The sequence below is a fragment of the Rhipicephalus microplus genome, chromosome 3, assembly GCF_043290135.1.
Source record: "Rhipicephalus microplus isolate Deutch F79 chromosome 3, USDA_Rmic, whole genome shotgun sequence".
Classification (NCBI taxonomy): domain Eukaryota; kingdom Metazoa; phylum Arthropoda; class Arachnida; order Ixodida; family Ixodidae; genus Rhipicephalus; species Rhipicephalus microplus.
Window position 1 is genome coordinate 207797821 of NC_134702.1, and position 24260 is coordinate 207822080.

A 24260-nucleotide genomic window follows, 5' to 3' on the forward strand; every position below is an offset into this window, starting at 1 on the left:
GATGCCAGCAATGTGCTAAGCTCTTCCCGTAATATGGATCTGATGGTCTTGCGGAGGTCGTCGGTGCTGAGAGCTTGAAGTTCGGCGTAGTTTTCTGTCTCGAAGCGGTGATTGTACTGCTTCGTCCTCATCTCAAGTGCCTTTTCTATTTTTGCGGCCTCCATCAAGAATTCGTCGACGCTCTTGGGTGGGCTGCGAAGAAGCCCCGCAAACAGCTCCTGTTGACAAGTTGGATGAAGAACCGGGGCTTCTTGTCCTCAGTCATGGCGGGTTCAGCGTGACGAAACAGGCGGGTCATTTATTTCATAAAATGGAAGAAATGACCCACCTGTTTCCAGACCCAGGACTCCAGAAATGCCCGGGTCTCCAGAAATGCAGCTGCCTTTTGTACAGTTAGCTACACTGGCCTCGCTGAGTCAATTTCGCGTGGCACTGGTCTGCGCATGCGCAATGATACTCCGCCGTCACCGCCACGCATGGCTCGCCGCCGGTGTGCACGCAATTCGATGCGCTGCGCAGACGATCAGTGGTGTCACGCACCGGAGCCGGCACCTCCCTCGCACTCGGCCGTGGCCGCGCGCGACTCACCGCCGCCGGTGTGCGCTTTCCAGAGGAGTGCGGTCATAGCCTTGGTAGACATATGGACGCCGGCGCGCGCGCCTTCCCTGTGCAGTCGCCACCTGACACTGCGCTGGAGCCGCTTGATAGCGCCTCTGACTGGCGTTTGCCACTGTGGTATAGCCATGGAGAAGGAGAGTGCAAATGCTGCTCAACGGTCCATAGAGCGGAGAAGCTTAACTCATCAGATCCCGAAGTAGTTGCCCGGCAAAATAAATATACATGTGCCACATAATACGTATACCGTGTGTGTGTCATTGGAACAGCTGTAAGCATGATAATCAAGCTAATTCTAGACAATCAGGAAAGCTTTCCAGAGGAGTGACGTCATGACCTTAACAGACACATTGGCGCCAGCGCGGGCGCTGCAAAGCTATCACAGAAAGACAGACAATTCCAAATATCGTGTTGGGGCCATAGAGACGGCAGCGTGTTACTTCACTGACCACCGAGCCGTCTTTGTGGCAATAGTGAAGCTACCTGGACGTTGAGCAGATAATATACATGTGCCACATAATACGTATGCCGTGTGTGTGCCATTGCAGCAGCAGTAAGCATGATAATCAAGCTAATCCTAGACACTCTGGAAAGCTAAGAATAATCAGGTGAACCTTTGCTAACGATACGTATATCTTGGCGTAGCTGAGCCAAGCCACTGCCATTTTTATTTCCGGGTGACGCTCGTAAAATCCTCCAGGATTGCGCCATGGAAGAGGTCCCAATATTGAAGTGCAGACTTCCTATTCTCAAACTAGGTCTTTGTCGCGTCTCCCAAGCAGACGTAGATGCGACAGAGCTTCTCTTCTGAGTACCGCTTGTTCAAGGCGGCCACTCAGTCGTACGTCTCCAACCAGGTCTTCAGTTCTTCAAATTATGATCTGCGGAAGATCAGTGGCTCCCTTGGCTACTGCACTATAACCATGTGGGCGTTGGCACAGGAGCTGTCATTGTCACAGTAGTGGTGGTGGCCGTGGGCTAGCAAGTGTTATTGCGTAAAGTCCCGTACTCTGGAGATAGCCTTTATCGCCGGCGGCTTGCTCGCAAGCAGACCTTGGCGGGGATGCTTGCTTAACAGTTGGGGTTTGGCTTTCGAATGGAAGGGAGTGTTCGGTACATGTGGACGGAAAGCACCTCCACCAGATGTGTTGGGGTCATGACGTGAACAAACGGAGCAGGCTTGACGCTAAGATGAGAGTGTTTATTCGGCTAAACTGGAGGCTAAGAAACTGAAGGTCAGGTTACAGCAATACACGGGCACTGATAGTGGCGAACAAAGCATCGGCCGTCGATCAACTGACAAGTGGCGAAGCGCGGCAGCATTCATACATGTCTCGTCGCTGGTTCCAGCCTTATCACTGGTCTTCGAGCAAGATGTGGAATAATCTCGAGTGTTCGTGCCTTGCGGACAACTTTAACAGAACGACCTACAATGATCGCGAGCCTTTTCGAACATTGAGGAGCGTTTTGCGCTGAGCATTCCTGACTCAGGCTTTGTGGGCGAAAACCAAATCAAACAAAAGTGAAAATCAGATACGCCCGTGGTAATATGCCCGCGAATTCATAGCACGCGTAGTGTGCGGGCATATATCTGCTTTGAATATCAACTACTACCAACATGAACGAGCAAGTGTTCGTAAGCACATGACCTTATTTATCAGTAGCATAACAACATGGATCGGCAAATGAAAAGAAAGAAGCACTCCTATTACATCCAAATCTACAATTTCAGTTATCTGAAAAGGCAGTGGCCCAGGCATAGCTCCGCTCGATATTCCAGTAAACGGCATGCGTATTCAACTATTTACGGGCAACGGAAGTCAGTAAGATACGTGCAATCGGCAGGATGAGTCGCAGCCTAGTTATCTGAAAAGCAGCCTGTAGCAGTTCATGGCAACGCGAGGCAAAGCGTCTTTCGACGAGGCCCTCTACAGACGAGGTTGGAGCAGAACAACTTAAAAAAAAATCCGACCTGGCCCGATGTCTGCGCGCACAGAGCATATATTTCCGCTGTTTTGGTAACAAGATATCTTATGACGATGAGGTGGTACGCTGCCAGCACACTTTCACTTTGGACAAAGCAACGCAGTCCGGCGCCACAATCAAGAAACTTCTGCACAGCGCCAAGCGAAAGTGCCACGTTAGGCGCAGCCATTTTTTACCAGTGCTGCCAGCATACGCAGCGTATTCTGGAGTTCCGAAATAAGAAAATAATTACAAGTGCTGACATAACCATCTTGACATGGTTTTAATATACACCATGTTTGAAGTTGTACGCTGAAATCTGGTTTAGTTGTTCAATATACAGCACAACTGCTATGACGTGTCTTGGCTGTATGGTGAAGATAAATGAAAAACCATGACTTCCAAGTGATGTAAATGATCTATATGCCACGCTTAAGCCGTGCTCATGGTTTCTCCACTTTCTTGATATACGCCTCATTTGGTACTGCGTGACGCGACTATATCGCGACCACAAATGACAAATAATGGCATATAATGTACAGCATGACTTGCAAGCCACGTTTATAGTGCGCCCGCCGCTAGTTCGCTGATTTGATATACACCAAATGCGGTATTGTGAGACCTGGCTGTACGAAAAACATGGGCAAGTCGTAACCTGAGAGTCTTGCCGTGCATGTAAGGTACAACGTCATCTGCACGCCACGCTCAAGGGGCACTCTTGACTATTCAGGTAGCTTGATATGCATCAGAATTAGCGTTACACAATGTTATTGTACGACAAATAAACATGCATGTTGTGTCCTACAAAGTTCATTATCACATACGTATTATGTACATATTGATTTGCAACCTGCCGGCTGCTTCGCATTACATCGACTCCTACAATGCGGGAAATCTGCCAGTTATTCGCAAGTATAGGGATTTTACCGCAAAGTGCTCAGAGTTGTTTAATGTCGTGCAATTTTCTCGCACTAGCAAAAAGTCACATCAGCTATAAATCAAATTGGTCATCGTATGTCTTGCTTTTGCTTTGTATTAGCGAATAAATTGATGTATACAACTGAGAAAAAAATATGTCTTTCGCATTCGACTTGCTTTAGGCGAATGCACTAGCAACATGAGACTTTACTACAGTGACTTTATTAGTACATTACGTAGCTAATGGTCTTATTACTGAGAATTTGTCTAAAATCCTACGCGTTTATTGTGCCTTATGCAAGCATTTAGGCTTCAAGAAAGCGATGACGAAGAATAATGTAGACTTCCTTTATCGTTTTTTTTTTGTAGTATTCACACCGAGATGTTAGCATGTGTATGACGAAATAGCTCAAATCAAAGCTTTGCCTTCTAACTACGTTATCGGCTGCAAGTGATTTCATACGGTAACGCATACGAGCCTTCCGTTCTAGCTCACGGTCTTCGCCCGTCACCAGCGATTCTGTGATTTCCATGTAAAAGTTGTTTCTGTACAAATTTTTAGTCACGTTGGGCTTCACCAGCTGATTATTCTCTAGCGAGCAGCAAGTCAACAAATATAAAATGGATAACCTTCCCGCTATTCGACAATGGCCTCCCTCTCCCATTAGTTCATTAAGGTGTTCCAGTACATCAAACCAGTGGTCGCACGTTTTCGTTTCACTGACACTCCTGATCAAGCATAAAGCTATAATTCAGCATTAATCTCGTGCCTGTGTTTTGTGGCATCTCGGACATAAATTTGTTTGCTCGCTGCAACGTATAATACGCCATTCTAACATGCGATGCACTAAGGCACCTTCTCGATTTCGACTTTATAAACTACATGACACCGACGGTGACGATGAAAAACCGTCTAGACTTCTTATACAATTACTATCACAATAAAAAAGACGAAGGAGCATGGACTACGTACTCACCAGTATGTCGATTTGCCCAAAGTGCTCTGCGGTCTTCTCGACTACAGCGCGAATGTCGTCCTCGATCGTTATATCTCCGGGTGCTACAATAACCTACAAAAATAATACCAGAACAGTCCTATGTAGAATAAAAAACATAACTACGTTATTACATCACGCGTCTAAATCATTCTAAAGCCGCCAGGCCTGCGCATAACGCGCAGCACTGTCACCCTGAAAACAGAAAAACTGGTCCTTCGGAGCCTCTTTTAATATTCTTTGGTAGCTGCTGCAAGCACACTTGCAGGGTACCCATTGAGATATTCATCATCGTGTAGTAGACATGCATGATGATGATGATCATGACGCCTTAAACATGGCTCTACCTCACTCAGGGGGATTCACTATGCCATTCATCATTATTTTAGAAACGTGGTACCAGCTGCACACTTGCTACGAACATTGGTGTTGTTTTTTTGTTGTTTTTTTTGTTGTTGTTCTGACTGATGAGGGCAGCGAATTATGCCAGAAGCTTTCCCAATCTCCACAGTCGGTATGCGCCCTAGTTAATAGGTGAACACGATGAAGCTTTTAGAAAAGGTCGGAGTAGTCGCCGACCCAATCGTCCCGTGATTCGCATTGCGTAACACCTGGTTTTTCCTTTGCTGTTCTAAAACGCTTTATTACGCATATTAACGAGATTACTTTGTCGACCCCAAGCATTACTAAAGCCAATTCGCATAGGCTTTAGGCAGGAATAACTGGGTGCTGGAATACTGGGCTTGCACGCAGGGTAGCCGGGTTTGAATGACATTGTGTTTTTGGTACTTTTTATTTGCTTCCGTTTTAACTTCTTTTGTGTGATAGTGGTTGCGGACACCGGCGGTGGCGGACAACTACGGCGCTGCAAACGAACCATGTTGTGATCTTATAACAGCTTTCGCTATAATAGAGTTCGGATTGATAAGATATCACAGGGGTCTAAACACGCGCTCTCAGGGTCATTCACTTGCGACCTATGGCTATACAGAGGGTAAAGTTTTATGACCTTGCTAAATATTAAGCCCTTTACATTTTCAACTATTTCATTTTATAATGTTTTGTCCTCTTAGGCTGCAGAAACAGTATGGGCCTCAATCAACTTCATTTCGTAGAAAAAACTACTTCATTTCGGAATTGTAATCACTCTAGAGATAGGCATTCATATCTATCTCCAAACCTGACGTCGAATCTTCATAGATTGGAAAACATATTTTATTTTCAATAACCACAATGGGATACATTGGTTGTCTACCCCCTCCCTCATTCCCTATATTTACCTTTCTTCACTGTTCTGACTTTAGTTGGACCATGTTTTGTGACTGCGCTTCACTAGCTACGATAAGCTTGAGACCCCGATAAGCTTGAGACATGAACAAAGAGCAAGCCGATACACCATAAATATAAATATTTGGGGTCATATATGGATTAAACACGTCATGTAGCACTGTACATTCCGCACGAAAGGGCATTCGAAAATGCTCTAGAGAAAAAAGATACGCGTGTTTCCAGGCTTCGCTGAAGGTACGAGCGTCCTGAGAATCGGTCCACGTAGTGTGATGACGGGATGCGGTTTTGGCAAGGTAAGCAAGCAAAGGTCGGATTACCGTGCAGTAAAACAAGCTAAACTTCCTTAGCAAAGTAATCTAAAAAATCGTGCTTCTCCCATACATTATGACAACCAGCTAAATGCGAAGCAGCGATTGTTTTTTTTTCGGTTTGAGCCATGCGTTATCAGGTGAACCGTCGTCTTTGAGTGAACGTAACAGGGATGGGCAAAGATGAATGAAGAACGAAAGCAATAGAGGAAAAATGGAGGTCGGTGAAAAAAAAACAGCAATCCTGCGCGGAACCCACCACACATCTAATCACAGCAAAAGCTGAAGAAGTGGACTTTCTAGAGGCTTTTTAAAGACTATTGGGGCAACTACTACAAACGCGCGTGCGTGGTACCCATTTCGCCATAAATCGTAAGTTCTGTGCAGTGGGGGAGCGTTCACAAGCCATTGTTCGTCATTTTTCAGAACAGCGTTGTGCCCGCTACAAACTTCCAAGAAACTTGGTGCACTTTAATGATGCTGCGCCTGTTGACAACGAAGAATTATGCGTGAGGCTCTTGTAAGAGCCTGGAACATTCAATGGTCTCATCTCGACACAGTTCGCATTTTGTTACGCCTGGTTGTTACTTTGCTGTTCTAAGATACTTTATTACACACGATAGTGTGAATCCTTAAGCGAAGTGCAGCTTGCATAGGGTCAGTTTTCAACAAAGTATCAAACAACGGCGAATGGCTCAGTGGTAGCACACTCTGGTTGTCAGCCAGATGGCCGGAGATTTTGCACGATAATGGTTAGGGATACGATAATGGTTCGCTCACCACTGTCGTCCCTTTGTGATTTTTCGCGCCGTATCAGTGAAGTTTCATGTAAGCTAACTTTTAAAAATAAGAACGTAGTGATTGTAAATGTGAATATTAACTTGCTTGCCACGGACAGTACTTCTTATGCAAATTACACGGACTGTTTCACTGGATTTTGCTTTGAATCACTTTCTGAGTGTCCAACTAGAGTAGCATCTCCAGGTACCGGTACACTCATTGATCACGTGTTATCCAACTTGGCGTCACCACCCTGCGTGGGGTTTGTTGACACTGATATCACCGATCATTTGCCTATCTTCCTCACATTCGAAAACATAACCCACACACGCAATAATAGCTATTCTACATCTGTATTTAGTTTCGATTCCTTTGTTGTGCCTATCAGTACAACTGACTGGGTGCCTGTTATGTCTATGTCAGACCCAGATGCAGCCTTGCGAGCATTTTGCTCGTCATTTTTACTCGCCGTTTCGACCAACATGCGTAGTGTCCAATGTAAAAAAAAACATACAAGTATCCGCACAAACCACGGATGACCAATGGTCTTCTAGAAAGTCTAATGAAGAAAAACATGTATAAAAAAAGAAGCGTCAGCCCTTTATTTTGGGTCTTGCTAAGCGATTCAAGTCATTTTGCAGTCTAATAAATACCTTGCTCAAGCAAGCGAAAAAAGGGTACTACGAAAATGAATTCGACAAGAATAGGACTAAACCTAAAAGTCAGTGGCAGCGGCTCAACTCCTTCCTTAACAAGTCATCTGCTAATGTCCCTCTAACCAAAATCGACTACAATGGATCCACCTTCTCTGAGCCCAAAGAAATTGCCAATGCTTTCTCGGAATACTTTTCTTCCGTCTATACTAAGCACCACCCCCATGCTTAGTCGTATACTTCTCTGGGACGTACCACACAGTCATTCTTTTTTTTTCCAACAACACCACAAGAAGTCTTTTCCACTATTGCTAATCTAAAACAGGGCCTGGGTTAGATGACCTTTGTGTAAGGCATTCAAACCTGGTTGCACAATTAGTTTCCGATAAGCCGTGTCATATTATCAACCTTATATTTCAACAGGATTTATTTCCTTCATTTTTAAAAAAAGCTAAAGTAATTCCAGTTTTTGAAAAAGGTGAATAACAAACAGTTTCTAACTACCGTCTGATTTCGATTCTTTTCTGCCTCAGCAAACTAGTCGAAAAATTGTTTGTTGAAGGTCTGAATGAATATTAGGTCAAATTTAAGTTGCTTAAAGACAGCCAGTTTGGTTTCCGTCCAGGTAGGTCAACAAATCCAGCTGTGCTGTCTCTAACTGATTACACAAAGAAAAGTATCGATTCGGGAAATTTAGTGCGTTCGATTTTTTCAGATCTTACTAGAGACTAGAGCTTTTCACGCTGTAAATCATCAAGTCTTACTGCATAAACTTCAGTCCAGTGGAATAACTCGCCCTGCATTTACATTCTTAACAAATTACCTACTTGACCGAGAGTACACAGTACACACTGCAAATACCTTCTCTACAATAAAATATGTTAACCAGGAAGTGGCGCAGGGCTCAGTATTTGCTCCTTTCCTGTTTATTTTATCATATGAATGATCTTCCTGATGTTCTTAGCTCTTTTGACTGTAGTCACTGTGCTCTTTACGCTGACGACACAACAATATCTTCATCGGATAAAAACATTTATGCTCTTGTTTCAAAGTTCAATCTTGCATTAAGTGCCCTCATGAATTGGTGCACCAGTCATCACTTGTTATCAACCCCACAAAAACTAAATTTACGGTGTTTAAAAGTGCTCAGAGGTCATTACCTGCATACAACTTGGTATTCATTCCATTTCTGCTTGTTCTGATATCGTCTTTCTTGGCATAAATCTTGGCCCATGCCTTACCTTTTGCAGTCGCTTTAATCATCTTAAGCAGAAGACGGCGTTTGGTATCCGTGAATTAATCAAAGCTCGCCCTTTCTTTTCCCGTGAAGGTCTACTGGCGCTGTATTTTGCGTTCATTCATAGTCGTATTACTTACGGTGTAGTCTCATGGGGCAGCACTTATGCTTGTCATTTATCATGAGTACAGCACATTCGAAATCAGTCAATACGCATTGTCACTTCTAGTTCTTCGCAATCGAACGCCTACTCATTACTACGCTTTTACAATATCTTGCCAGTAAATCTTTCGTTCCGGTTGAATCTTTTGACCTTATTCCACAAATAGCTGTATAATTAACTGGCATTCCCATTTATTGCATCTGATATTTTGCAGAATATTAATCTGACCAGCCTGCAGCTAATAAAAATTTCCCATTAGCCCCCGCTCACACTAATTATGAGCAAAACACTTCCCCTTTCAGTGCGATATCCTTTCAAAATGCGTTACCTCCTAGCATTAAGCATTGAACTTCATTTTATTTGTTCAAAAAGTCCGTCAAAAATCATTTTCTCGAATAACCATACTTGTGATTGTTTACCTGTTTGACTTGTTTGTTCGTCGGTTCTTGTTACACCATCGGGATCGAATCCCGCCTGCGGCGGCTGCATTTCCGATAGTGGCGGAAATGTTGTAGGCCCGTGTGCTCAGATTTGGGTGCATGTTAAAGAACCCCAGGTGGTCAAAATTTCCGGAGCCCTCCACTACTGCGTCTCACATAATCATATTGTGGTTTTCGGACGTTAAACCTCACATATCCATCAATCTTTTTATACCATGCTGCATGTTTTGGCTTGATTTGTGATGTAAACGTGTATTTTTATGTCCGTATATTGTAAGAATTTCCTGTTGCTCTGTATAAACTTTACCGTCGTTTTGTATCAACAAATCGAGGGTCCCACTAAAGTCTCTCGCTCTGGGACCCTCGTCTGTGTATCCTAGATTTAGTAACTTGTTTTTAACTTGAAACTTAAAACTTGAAACTTGACACTGGTGACGGCAGCGGACAACTACGGTGCCTAAATAGGCCGTTGGTGTGATCTCACAACAACTTTCGCTGTAAAAAATAAATAAACAGTTCGTTATCAAAGTAAGCTATAATAAAGACAAAGAAACAATAAGCTGCGTCCACTCCATCTTCGTTTGATTGAGTACCATTTCGTACAAAAACACTACGTCAAGAACAGAAACGTAGCCAGAATTTTTTGTCCGGAAGAAGGGGAGGCACCACCTTGATTTTGGGAGGGCCACCCCTTTTAACTGGCCTTTTTTGTGTTTATGCCGTGGCGAAAAAAGTTTCCGTGGGGAAGTGGCACATCCCGGTGTGCCACCCCCTGGCTACGCCTCATGGTCAAGGAGGACTACCCTTTCGGACAGCGTATATAAAAAGATTTCTCTATCTCTCCTGTAAAGTAGTTACATCAGGTGAGGACTGGGCGAGGGCATTTATATCGTTGAATTAATAACAAGAGTGCCAGGTAAAGAGTATTTGGCACCGCAGCCAAAATTTTGACGGATGTGATCTTCATTTAAATACGAATTATTCTCTGTCTCTGCACGGCACTTCTCGATAGATAAGAAGTTCTAAAAGCTGGAACATAAATTTGTGGTTATGTTATCGGGCTAAGCGGTGAAATGGCTCACTCGGAAACTTTGCGCCTTCCGCAAACTGTTCATGGGTGGTACACGTACTACGGTGCAGTTAAGGAACGTCTCAGGTGGATGGGTGAAATCTGACGATGCTTGGTGTGTCTGCTTGGTCTATTAAGGACGCCATTCTGCCCGAGACGTACAATCGTTGTTTTTGTAATGTATGTACGGAGGAGTTACTCTATTTAATATGGCTATGGCCCCCCTTGCCTCCCAACTGTCCCAAATACCTGACCTCCACCATATTTTTTATGCAGACGACATCACTCTCTGGTGTACGTCTGGATGTCCCGGCCACGTGCAGGATACTTTGCAACGTGGCCTGGACCTTATCGCTTCCTTTCTCGCTACTGCTGGCCTGTCCCCTGCACCGGAGAAATGTGAACTACTTTTGCTAAACCGGTCTGCGTACCAGCGCTCCCACAATACCCTCATCTCCCTACATCTTTCTAGCTCTCTCATCCCCACTGTTCAGCAATGCAAAGTTCTTGGCTTCCCTTTGCACGCGACAAAAAACGCGCAGGCCCTACATCACGCTGTGAGGACTTGCCACTCAGTGGCCCACCTCCTGCGACGCGTTGTCACTCGGCAGTCGGGGCTCCACGAGGCTCATGCGTGCCGTGTTGCACATGCGCTTGCCCTTAACAAGTTCCTGTACTTTGTACCCTACGTTCATTTCACCGAAACTCAACTCAACACACTTGAAAGAGCTCTATTAGGCCTCTACAAGGCAGCTCTAAACCTCCCTCTCACTACCTCTACCACTAAGCTCTTTGCCACAGGCCTCTTCCATCCATTACGTTCTCTTATTTCTCTGCACCACGACTCTCAGATTGCCCGTCTTTCTCTCACTCGTCAAGGCCAATGGCTATTAGCCCAAGCTGGTATCCCTCACATTCCCGTTTCCGTGGCCACCTTGCCTTCTGCCGCTAGCACCGCTGCTTCTAACCTTCGCATCCTTCCCCTCCCATCCAATATGTCTCCCGTTCTTCACGCCGGCCGGCGTCATGCGGCAGCACAGCATCATTATCCTCCTCTCTCTACACAGGGAGTTGCCTACACGGATGCCTCATACATGGCTCCTCGGGGCTCGTGTGGCTACGTTATCTACCATCCACACCTTTCGTCACCTGACACGCACACCAGCGGGCCATACTTACACCCGCCAAATGTACTTTCGCTCGAGGTCCTTTCCATGGTCCACGCCATGCAGTCATTTTCCTCCCTCCCTTCTCTCCCCGAGTACACGATTTACTCTGACTCTCACGCCGCCATCCGTCACATACAGAACAACACGTTGCCCCCTGCTCTTCAACAGGAGGTCGAGCGAGCGGCCTCTGCTCTTCAACCCTCCACTGTCTTCCTCCGCTGGGTTCCTGGGCATTCGGGTATTAACGGCAATGAGCTAGCTCATCGGCTTGCCCGCGATATATTGCACCGGGCACCGTTCATTCCCTGGCCCACACCTTCGGAAGACAGTGAGAGCTCCGCGAATAACGATGGGCAGATCTCCTTGCGTCACACTATCAAGGAGGTATATCTCCAGCTCCGGCTCGACAAGCGTCTTTACCCTCCCCCTCATCCATCACTCACGGCGCTGGAGGCTCGAACTCTACGGCACATCCAAATGAACTGCTTGATAACCCCCTCTCGCCTTTTCCTTTATAAATATAGGTCTAACCCCTGCTGTCCTAATTGTCCTTCCCCATACGCTGACCTGTCGCACTGCCTGTTTTACTGCCCAACTGCTCAGCAATCCAGCTATTACCCTCCACCATCCCTTTCCATAACCTCCTGGCTCGACTGGATCGGCGCCGAAGGGGAAGAAGAACAGCGTCGACTGATCGCACAGGCGGTCGAAATGCTCGGCCTGTAAATTTGGCTGAATAAAAGTCTATTACTACTACTACGGAGGAGTTGCAGACGCCTGCTACTCCTCTTGCACAGCAGTTTGTTATCACAAAGTGTAAAACAAACACAAGGCTATGCAAAGGCAATGAGTACAATACTCAAGCGCTTAGTCCATGCTGTGTGACACAAAAGCATGTGCACGCAGCAGTACATTTGACAAATCATGAGTATTTCCTCTATGGAAACGTGCCCGAAAAACCATCAAAGTTCGTTGAGAAGTTGTCATAGCCGGCCACATCACTATAGTTCTTCTTATACCGTACAATCTTCTCTTTCGCCGTGTTTCCGCGCTATTAAGGCAAAGATGGGGCTGTAACAACCAGTTCGAACCATGACCTTACTGCTTTGGCAATTTTTTTTCTTTACTCATGGGAACTTAGGCTGAGCTAAAAAGCTCACCTTGTCATGGGGAATCCCCTTTGCACGGCACGCCTCCGCCACACTCTCCAAGGCCGGTATGTTCCGTGCTGTCAGCGTAAGCCAGCAGCCGTGGGAGGCAAAACACAAGGCCGTGGCTTCTCCAATACCCGAAGAAGCACCTGCGTAAACAAATAAACAAGAGAGAATAGACGGTGCTGTTTCTGTCTGTAAAGTGAAACGTGTCTTCGCTGAACTGCTCGATTGTTGATTGTGCACGGTTTCGCCAGAAGGTCGAAGCAATAAACGCTACAGAAGGGAATTGTGATATCGCGCGAAGAACGGCAAGCTACTCGAAACTTGCCTCACGCAGCTCAAGCAGAAAACACGCACGCAACGGGCATATACACAGGCCGAGTGTGTACAAACTGTCACAGCTCGACACTGAAAGACCAACTCCGGCGATTCTTTTAATTGTTACGGTAATGGAGTTTATGTTCCTGAGACACTCTTGTCACGCACCCGATAGCTGAAATGCTCAACAAATTTGAAAATAATTTTTAATTAGCAAAATACCTCAATGCCAAAACCGCAACCTAACCAAGAACGCTTCTACGTATGACGTAATGCTTTGCCAAAACCTGCCTGTGGCCCCATAACGCCGCCAGATGGCACTACTTGTCCAGGCTGCCCAAGTTCGTGCCTGCGGCGGTAGGGAAAAACACTTACGTTGTTATGGTTAATCGTGTGCGGCCCACAACGCAACAACACTTGCCCTCCATCGCATGCCAACCAACACGGGAAAGGAAGTCGCACGCTCAACCTAGAAAGCGACGGCCAATCCCGCACAATCCATAGCAGAGAAGCAGACGCTGCAGTGGCATGTCAGTTGTGCCCTCTTAAACTTTGCAAAAATCAACGTCACGCACACATTGTTGCTAATAATTCTGGCAAGCGAGGGGATCAAGCGTTTAGAGGCAAGCTATTAAATTCATTTGAAAGGAATCTGTGAAACTTACAAGCCTGCAATGGGTCACGAATGGCGCAAACGTGCAAATGAACGTACCCTGTGAATTTCATTGAGATCTATAAGCTCGAAAAATTGCCCGGAGTGGGCCTTCAAAGTGTGCTGCTGAAATAGCAGTAACATACACGAAACAAACACACCGGCCCACGCAGGACGAGTTCGAACTCTCGCAATTCTTACTTCGTGTGTGAGCAGAGCGCTCCTTTCGTGAACGCGGCTGCGGCAACTAGCGTAGTCATTTTCGTGCTTGCTTTAACCACTCTAACTTCGAAGCAAACTTGCGGTGGAAGCACAAGAGGTGCCGAACACCCCAACTACGACATAAGCACGCGCGCTTGAGCAGCGCCCTGTGGAGGCGCGCGAGCATCGCGACGCATGGGGCGATGACCTTCAGAACGCGCCCAACGAGCACCTTTCGCACTGTTTCACTACTGATCATGAAAACGCACTGAAGTTGCTGATCTCTGAGGACCGCCAATGGTATATAGTGTATATGAATGGACCGCCTTCAGCATACCAGACAACGTAGGCTTCGTAGCCTGGTGGTTTTGCGGTGCGCGCTGCGGAACGAGTGGTCGTAGCGTCGACGCCCGGCTATAAAACTTCTTCTTCTAGTGTTTTGCAAATTTGTTCGTGTATATTTTACGATCTCATATCCGTGTCGGGAACGTCTCAGCGGAACCGTAGTGAACCTTAAGATAAAACGCTCTCGAAGTAAAAAAACAAAACATAGCTGTTTCCAGAGAAGGAAGCGTGTCTTGAAAGAGGTAGTTGGGCGTTCGTTGTGCACTGCTACGCCCCAAGGGGGAAAGAATGAATGGTACAGAAACAAATTTAGAATTCGCGCGAATAGAAAGAAGCAGCTCGAAACTTGCAGTGCGCTCCTCAAGTACAAAGCACGCACGAAATGAGCATACACAGGACGAGCGCTGAAAAACACCTGTCACAGCTCGACACTAGAAGCAGGCTTATCTATCACAAAGAAGCACGCACAAAATGAACGCACAGCCATACACAGGACGAGCGCGAACTGCACATTCGCTACTTCTTTGTGTGTTAGCCGCACGCCTCCGTCGCAAACACGACAATTGTGTCGAGCGAAGTGACCCTTGTGCATATTCAAGGCTGGCTTGAAGAACAACAACACACCCTCCCACGCTCGCCTCACAAGAGAAGAATTTCATACAGAGAGCGTTCATTGCGGCTTATTTTTATTTGCCCTTGTAGTAGCGCGTTTTGAGTTCATCCGCAAGCATGCTCTAGAATCTTCATGAGTTCCCCCGCGAATACGCTGCTACTGACAACTTTAATTAGGTGTATTCCGCAAGCGAACACTGACCCACTCATCGTCTGCAGTTTCCAAGGTTTCCACGTCTGACTTACGTTTGAATCTAAATAACCAGAAATTGGTAGCACAGCAGCAATGATACTCTGGGCCCACGTTCAATACAATCAGATTCCTGGTGTTTCATAGTTCGGGGTAGCTGGTCTCGAAAAGCTGCAAACTCGTGGCGCGGACGATAGGTACAGATTTTTGTGCATAAGCTAACAAACAAAGCATCTTCGAAATGAGGTTCTGCCTGTTTTTGCGGAAGAGTGTCCTGTAGGGCCAGTTGGTAAAGAGACGGAATCACACTTGTTTTGGCCGCTGGAGTACGTGAATATAGACCCTGTTGTTGTCCACCGCTGCTACCTACCTTTAGCCACAAGCTTCTCTTCATGCTTAATTTTTGCACAAGAACCCAGCATGCGCTTTCGCTTCGTTAGGTATCATTGCGGCGTCAATCAGGGCGTCTTTCTTCACAAAACGGCAGCTGTAGGGGCCGGCTGGGCGCTCTAGACATGTGCGGTCCCGTCTGTATGTGTTACCGAAGTTGAAGAATCGCGAAAACGCACCGGAGGTCAAAAATTAGACAACACAGGCGCTGACAGACGAAAACGTGGATGTTTGTTTAATGCAACGAAAAAGGTACTCAAAAATTAAGAAGAAGAAAAAAAAACGCCACTGTTACACGATCACTTTGAGAAATACTAATTGTCCGCCACTTGCTTGATAACACCTATATACCGACAATTGAAAAGCCTCATTGACGGGTCCATGAGGCACGTGTTATCTTTTTTCTTTAAATTTTGAAGGCCTTGTAGATTTCAACTTTCTAGTGCTATGACATTTACCTTTCACTTTTTCTGCGTTCAGAGGAAGACAATGACGAAAAACGTTGTGTCTACTGTGGCTCTGGCGGAGTTACGGATAATGTCTGAAATTTCTCATTTTTTGTCTTTCTTAATTGCCGACATCTATATTTACAGTCAATTTACAGTCAATTAGTGCCTTTTTATTAGGTAATCAGGGTTGCTGGATTATTGACATTCGCTCGAACGTTGATTAAGGGCTATTCGTATTTGACCTCGAAGAGGGTGAAAGCGGCAAAAATCCCTGTAAGTTCATTCGCTTAGACATTCACGCGGCCGGCAAATTGCGCACAAAGCCCAACGTCAAAAAAAATGCTGAACGCCTCTTTATTTCGCTGAAAATGGCAAAATACAAGAGGCTCGTGTAGTGTGCTATGTCGGTGCACATTAAAGAAACCCAGAAGTCGATATTAGCGAAGCCCTCAATCAGAGCGTCCCTCGCAATCTCATCAAGATGTTGATACGTCAAATTCTTGATGTTATTAATATTATTATTATTATTATTATTATTATTATTATTTATTATTATTATTGTGAAGAAGAAGATGTGCCTGCAGCGAGCAGCATCGCCAACGCCCGGCTCTCTCGGCTCGTGCTTCGGTCCGTTGCTGTGCCGATCGCTGGACGCTTCTTCACGCTGTCTCGTCGCTGTCTTTAACGGCTAATTAACCTCCTCACATTTGGTGGAAGGTACTGTTAATCCCCATTGCTACACCCTGGAGCTTCGAAGCCGCACGCTACCACCTGTCATGACTGCCAACGCCACTACATCGACGCCTTCGCTCCAGTTCAACTGCCCTGGCCATCCTACGCTACGGGAGCCGAAGGTCTTCAGCGGTGCGGATGGGACCGACGTCGAAGACTGGCTCGAGCACTACGAACTGGTGAGCGCCAACAATAAGAGGGATGAAGCCGACAAGCTGGGCCACGTGATATTTCATCTCACTGGCGTCGCCGAATTGTGGTTTAATAACTACAAACACAACATCCCACAACATGGAGCGTCTTCAAGACGTCGTGTGCTGAAGTGTTCGGTCGGTCGGCTGTCCGCAAGCAGAGGGCAGAACAGCACTTGCGCGTCCGATCTCAGCAGACTGGCGAGACCTTTACCAGCTATATTGAGGACGTCGTCGACCTTTGTCGACGTGTGAATGACACCATGCCCGAATCTGACAAGGTCAAAAACATCCTGAAGGGCATCGACGACGGCGCATTTCAAATGCTCTTGGCAAGGAATCCAAGCACAGTTTCTGAAGTCGTCAGCTTGAGTCAGAGCTACGACGAGTTGAAAAAGCAACGCACTCTGACTAGGCAGCCTCAGCCTGGTGGTGAGTCGCTGTCCAGTTTCGACTCCATGCCCGACAATTCACCATTGCTTCAGCAAGTCCGAGCCTTCGTCCGTGAGGAAGTCGCCCGCCAACTTTCCCTAGTGCCCTTTACTCACGAGACCACCACCCGTCTACCTGCCCCGCTTCGCACTGCTATATCGGAAGAGGTTGCACAAGCTGTTCCTCTTGCGCACTACGAGCCACCTCTATCTAGCCGTGGTCACTGGCCGGGTGTCGCACAGCCGGTAGGCGCTCCTGTCACCTATCCGCCAGCCGTTCAGCCTGTGGCCGCGCCCCTAACCTATGCAACGCAGCCTGTGGCTCCTCCTGTCGCCTTTTCGCAAGAGATGCAGCCCGTAGCCGCGCCGCTCACATATGCAGACGCTGTACGTAAACTCCCGCAAGCACCCTACACCACGCGCTCACAGCCCGCACACCCGGCTGCTTATACTGCACCTTGGGCGGCAGCACCAGTCACCAATCCGTGGAGGACGCCCGATAACCGACCGATTTGCTACGCTTGCTTCACTGCCGGACACGTTGCTCGCTACTGCCGCCGTCGACCTCAGACGTTCGGCAACTATGCCCGGTCGTCGCATCCCGGCAACCAACTCTTCGTCCAATACGGGCCGGTCTCGCCACCTCGCTATGCGCCTACTGACCACCTTGACTTCCAGCCGCAACGCGCACCCTCTCCTCGTCGGCGATCGCCCTCCCCCATGTGTCGCCGGCCCGGACCCTCCGACCAGGAAAACTAAGCAATGCAGTTCAAGAGGCAAGAACTGCGCCGTTTTCGAACTGTCTAAGCCCTCGCTCCTCTCCTGCTAACGTGGTCGCAGTAACTGTTGAAGGTTATTGTACTTTCGCCCTTGTGGACACTGGCGCCGATGTTTTTGTCATTGCCACTAATCTCTGCCGTTTAATACGCAAAGTAACGACGCCGCTTTCGGGACTGTCGCTTCACACCGCAAGCGCACAACAAGTAACGCCTCTCGCAGCCTGCACTGCAAGAGTCTCCATCGAAGGCATTCTTTACATCGTGGAGTTTATTGTTCTTCCTGTCTGTTCGCATGACGTCATCCTCGGGTGGGACTTCCTATCCCGCCATAATTCCGTCATAGACTGCGCACGCACCGAAGTTGAGTTTTCACTCTTGTGTGATGTCCCATTACTGGACGCTCCTCATCAGCCGCCGAAGTTGCTCGCTCATGAAGATACCGATATTCCGCCTGGAAATTGCGCCCTTGTTCCCGTTTCATGCAACGCCTACACTGACGCTACAGTTCTTTTTATGCCTTCCGATATCTTCAAATATCGTCGAGCTTTGCCGCTGCCTTTTGCAACAATTGACCTTGCCGCCGGAAGAAGCAACATGTTCGTAAGCAATCCGCTTTCCACACCTGTCACATTGCTTGCGTGGGAATGTCTCGGCCGCGTGCAGGATCTCGACCCTTCGTTTTTGTTTGATGTCCCGGACGACTACTGCGACCACCCAAAAGCACTGTCGGCACTCGGGGAGTCGTCCAATGATGCGTTTTCCAGCGCCATCGCCGACACTCTCACTCCCACCGAACATGCCGACCTCCTGGATCTTCTGCATGAGTTCAGGAGTTCGTTCGATGTGTCTCAACCTCAACTGGGCCGCACATCACAAGTAAAACATCATGTTGACACCGGACTACACCAGCCACTGCGTCAAAGACCATACCGTGTCTCCGCTGAAGAGCGCCGCGTCATCAACGATCAAGTCGAAGATATGCTTCGTAGAGACGTCATTCGACCATCTCACAGTCCCTGGGCGTCTCCCGTCGTCCTGGTGCGTAAGAAAGACGGATCTATCCGATTTTGCGTGGACTATTGTCGTTTGAATAAGATAACCCGCAAGGACGTCTATCCTTTGCCGCGCATTGATGACGCCGTTGACACCCTTCACGGAGCGGAATTTTTCTCGTCACTAGATTTGTGGTCTGGCTACTGGCAGGTCCCCATGGCAGAAGCCGATCGCCAAAAAACGGCATTTATTACACCAGACGGACTATATGAATTTAACGTCATGCCCTTTGGGCTTTGTAATGCGCCTGCCACGTTTGAACGTCTTATGGATAATACGCTACGTGGCCTCAAATGGAATATGTGCCTCTGTTACTTCGACGATGTCGTGGTTTTCTCCCTTGACTTTCCTACGCACCTCCTTCGCCTCAGGCACGTTTTGAGTTGTCTTACCAACGCTGGTCTGCAGCTTAACCTGAAAACATGCCGCTTCGCTGCACGCGAGCTCGTCATTTTAGGCCACATCGTGTCCAAGCACGGCGTATTACCAGACCCAGCAAAACTTCGAGCAGTCGCAGAATTTCCCAAGCCAACGACCATGAAAGAACTTCGCAGTTTTGTAGGCCTATGCTCCTATTTCCGGCGCTTTGTTCGCAATTTTGCATCTATCATGTCACCGTTAACCCAGCTTCTTCGCGGTGACGTGAACCTCACCTCCTGGTCCCCTGCATGTGACGTTGCCTTCACTACTCTGCGCCGTCTGCTCACTTCCCCACCTATTCTTCGCCACTTCGACCCGACGGCTCCTACCGAAGTGCACACCGACGCAAGCGGCGTCGGGCTAGGCGCGGTCCTCGCTCAACGAAAGCCCGGCTATTCAGAATACGTTGTAGCCTACGCTAGCCGCACTCTGTCGAAAGCCGAAACTAATTACAGCGTGACAGAAAAAGAGTGTTTGGCTCTGGTGTGGGCGCTTGGAAAGTTCCGGCCGTACTTATACGGCCACCCGTTCGATCTAGTAACTGATCACCACGCGCTTTGCTGGCTCTCCACGTTGAAAGACCCTTCTGGCCGCCTTGAGCGATGGGCACTTCGTATCCAGGAGTACGACATTCGCGTCGTATACCGCTGCGGACGCGAACACTCTGACGCTGATGCCTTGTCCCGCTCACCTTTACCACCAGATCAGACGTGCTGAAATACTTGCCTCCAGACCTTGTCATCGCTAAATCTCGACTCGATCGCCACCGAACAACGTCGTGACCCGTGGATCGCCTCTCTTATCGAATATTTATCTGGCGCGCCCCACCTTCCAGTATCTCGATCCCTTCGACGTCAAGCTTTCTATTTCGCCATCCGCGATCATCTTCTTTATCGACGCAACTACGCTCCCGATGGCCGCCGGTGGTCGCTGGTCATTCCACGCACTTTACGATCGCAAGTATGCGCCTCCCTTCACGACGATCCGCAATGTGGCCACGCCGGAGTGTTCAAAACATATGAATGCCTTCGCCATCGCTATTACTGGCGCGGCATGTACAATTTTGTACGTAAATTTGTGCAGTGCTGTCCTGACTGCCAGCGACGTAAATCAACACTGCCACGTGCGACTGGCGCATTGCAGCCACTTCCATGCCCTGCCAAGCCATTTGATCGTGTCGGCGTTGACCTCTACGGTCCCCTTCCATTGACACCAGATGGTAATCGGTGGATTATTGTGGCGGTTGACCACCTGACACGCTACGCCGTAACAGCCGCTTTGCCGAGCGCTACAGCTCAGGATGTCGCCTCTTTCATTTTGCAACGCTTTATCCTTCGACATGGTGCACCTCGAGAGCTCCTTAGTGACAGAGGCCGCGCTTTCCTTTCCGAGGTCGTCGAAACTCTGCTTTCGGAATGCCACGTCATTCATCGGAAAACGACCGCATACCACCCGCAGACTAACGGACTAACGGAACGGTTCAACCGCACGCTAGGTGATATGCTCTCAATGTACGTGGCATCTGATCATAGCAACTGGGACCGTGTTCTCCCATACATCACGTTCGCATATAACACCGCAATACAAACCACCACGGGATTCTCAGCTTTCTTCCTTCTTTACGGACGTGAGCCTTCCCATACAATTGATACCATACTTCCTTACCGTCCTGATGCTTCCGAGTGTCCACCTATCTCCGATGCTGCTAGACAAGCCGAAGAGTGCCGCCAGCTCGCCCGTGCGTTCACCTCGGAAGAGCAACAACGCCAGAAAGAAACCCGTAGCACCTCTCGTCCGGATCCCAGCTATGCCCCAGGGTCTCTTGTGTGGCTTGCCATCCCATACCAAACACCGGAACTCTCCTCGAAACTTGTCCCCCGGTACGAGGGGCCTTACACCGTTTTGGAGAAAACCTCTCCGGTTAATTTCCTAATTGAACCAGTTTCCCGAATGGACGACATGCGCCGGCGTGCACGTGGCATCGGCCATGTTTCCCGACTGAAACCGTACCATGAGCCTTTGCCTGAAACTTCGTAAGTCACCAGGATGGCTCCTTTTTCAGCGGGGGCGATTGTGAAGAAGAAGATGTGCCTGCAGCGAGCAGCATCGCCAACGCCCGGCTCTCTCGGCTCGTGCTTCGGTCCGTTGCTGTGCCGATCGCTGGACGCTTCTTCACGCTGTCTCGTCGCTGTCTTTAACGGCTAATAAACCTCCTCACATTATTATTATTATTATTATTATTATTATTAATATTATTATAGACGACGTGATGTTAGCAACCGACCGCTATTTAAAGTTCATGTATTAGCTCAATAACGAACTACCCGTGCTACACGGCAAAACTCACAGCTTTTACAAGCTTACTCTTTTACAGCATTTACGTGTTCGTCAAAAGCCTGACTTCGATTAAGATCGCCGAGGAGACCAGATTTCTGAGAAGGTGCGACAGCAGCGAGCCCTATTCGTACGCCGCTTTTGCACCAGCCGCACGAATCCGCCGCTGCCGCTGCGCGCGTGTCCACTTTCGTACTTTTCGCTGGTGCATCTCCAAGTGTATTTCTCGTAGCAATGTTTTGGAAAGATTAAAACTACTTCTTTTCAGTGGACAACTGCACAACAAGCACAACTAGAATACGCTACAAACTTGCAAGTTCAGAAAACGGGCGAATTGATTGAATACTCGAAATAGAGAAGGCGGAAGCAACGATGGAATGCGAGGAACAGAACTGGTGTGAACGTGGTTCTCTGGCCACCGGCATATTCGCTTGCTCTTCGCTTCTCAAGTGCGAGTGCGCCTTCAGAAGTACTGTTGGTGTCAGTACACAATGAAAGTGTAAAGTTCACATAACAACCTGCATACTAAAACGAGTATCAAATGTGTTTCCTGAGAAAGGTCACGTTTTGAGACGCTGGCACCTGTACAAAGAATGGCAACAAAACAAAAGCAAAAACTGTCAAAGCAAAAAAAAGCATGAAGTCACGTGCATCGTAATTTCCTGTGCCATCTTTGCTTAAAGGTATGACATTCGCGTGACTCAGCTCAAAGTCAATAACCGCACCTGTGCCTCATCGATCAATGTCCGCAGCCTGCGCGTCTAATTCCTGTATGCAGAATTCGCGTGAAAGTGAAAGTTTAAGCATGAACTGACTTTTTTTTATTTAGTGGTCGTACTTTACCAGAAGAGCACTTTGAAAGTGCAGCAAGCGTATCGGAAATCGCATAGCAGCGCCGTGCACCTGGAAAGTACAAAAAATTGGCAGATCCCACGTACAGTGGGAATGGCTGATATGCGAAGCACGAACCAGGAAGCTTGATATGTCACTTTAAAATCGGCACAACAATACGAGCCGGAGGTAAATGATGCCGTACGCGACTTTCATAAGATGATTATCACGTTTGGATGTGTCATTTACCTTTGTCATCTATTCACGTCCTCTGACAATGAATTTGGTATATGTGCAGCTAGCGAAACGGCCGCGAGCATGCTATGAGCGTGGCATGTACTAATGTTTTACATGACACGAATATCGTGATTATCATGTTTGGACGTGTCACTTCTCGTAATGACCCGTAATTCACGTCCCGTAATTGCAAACTTGGTATATGTGAAGCTAGCGAAACGGCGCCGAGTGCACGTAACGTTAACGCGTGCCCACGCTTGGTGCAGCAACGCTACGCTAGCAAAACGCGAGCACTCTATTGTCTGACACTTGGCGTGACCACTGTCTGCCGGCAAAGCCCGGCGGCAACCAACTCGAAATGTGGCATGCTGCATTTTGCGCCGATGACGTTACCTAGACAGCACAGCGTCTCCTTAGCTTCGTGACGGAAGGACGCAGGGTGCGCTCAAACGCGCACGCGTCAAAGCACCACACCGCGGTGTGCGCCTGCTTGTGTTTGCCACGCAGATCGCCACCTGGCGTGGCATCGCCAGCGTGACGCAACAAAACAAACGCCGGTAAGCACGCGCGCCGGGTTATGTCGAAGTGTTTGGCGCCTTGATTGTGGCCCGTAGTCATGCTCTTACATGACACGCATCTCATGATTACCATGTTTGCACCAGTCACATGCCTTCACCATACGTTCACGTGACGTAATACGAAATTTGGCATATGTAAAGCTAGCGAATCGTCTGCGAGCACATCATGTGTGTGGCATGTAGTTTTGTTGTTACATGACATGCATGCCATGATTATCATGTTAGGATGCGTCATTTACATATGACTTCCGTTCGCATCACGTAATACCAACTTTCGTACATGTGAAGCTAGTGAAACAGCCGTGAGCGCATCATGAGTGTGGCATGTAGTCATGTTGTTACATGAGACGCATCTCATGATTATCATGTTTGCACCAGTCACATACTTTCGTCATCCTTTCATGTCTTGTATCACGACATTTGGCATATGTGAGGCAAGCGAAACGACTGCGAGCGTGGCATGAGTGTGGTGCGTAGTCATGAATCATGACTTACATGACATGCATGTCATGATTTACACATTAGAGTCAGCCACTTGTGTTCGCCTTGCAATCATGTTATACCATGCCAATTTTGCAACATGTTACGTGAACTAAAACACCGCAAGAGCAGAAAGATCTTGAAATATAACTCATGACATTCATGACATACATATGATGATAGTCATGTTATGCCTAGTTAGTTATGCTCATTATACAGTCGTGTTATGTCATACAAAATTTGGTATTGATACCATTAAGGAGACGGCCAGGAGAGCTAAA

At 47.7% G+C, this 24260-nt stretch overlaps 1 protein-coding gene across 2 annotated transcripts in view; it reads right to left on the reverse strand.

Moving 5' to 3' along the window:
* LOC142804115 (3-oxoacyl-[acyl-carrier-protein] reductase FabG-like) overlaps nucleotides 1–24260 on the reverse strand; it is a 64037-nt gene that overhangs the window by 37192 nt on the left and 2585 nt on the right. Inside the window, exons 2-3 of one of the 2 annotated variants that reach the window (XM_075890691.1) lie at nucleotides 12763–12902; nucleotides 4476–4568 (exon numbers count right to left, since the gene is read on the reverse strand). In XM_075890691.1, the coding sequence (XP_075746806.1) occupies nucleotides 4476–4568; nucleotides 12763–12902 (233 nt within the window). The remainder of the gene's footprint in view (nucleotides 1–4475; nucleotides 4569–12762; nucleotides 12903–24260) is intronic. The other variant, XM_075890693.1, reaches the window with a different exon arrangement.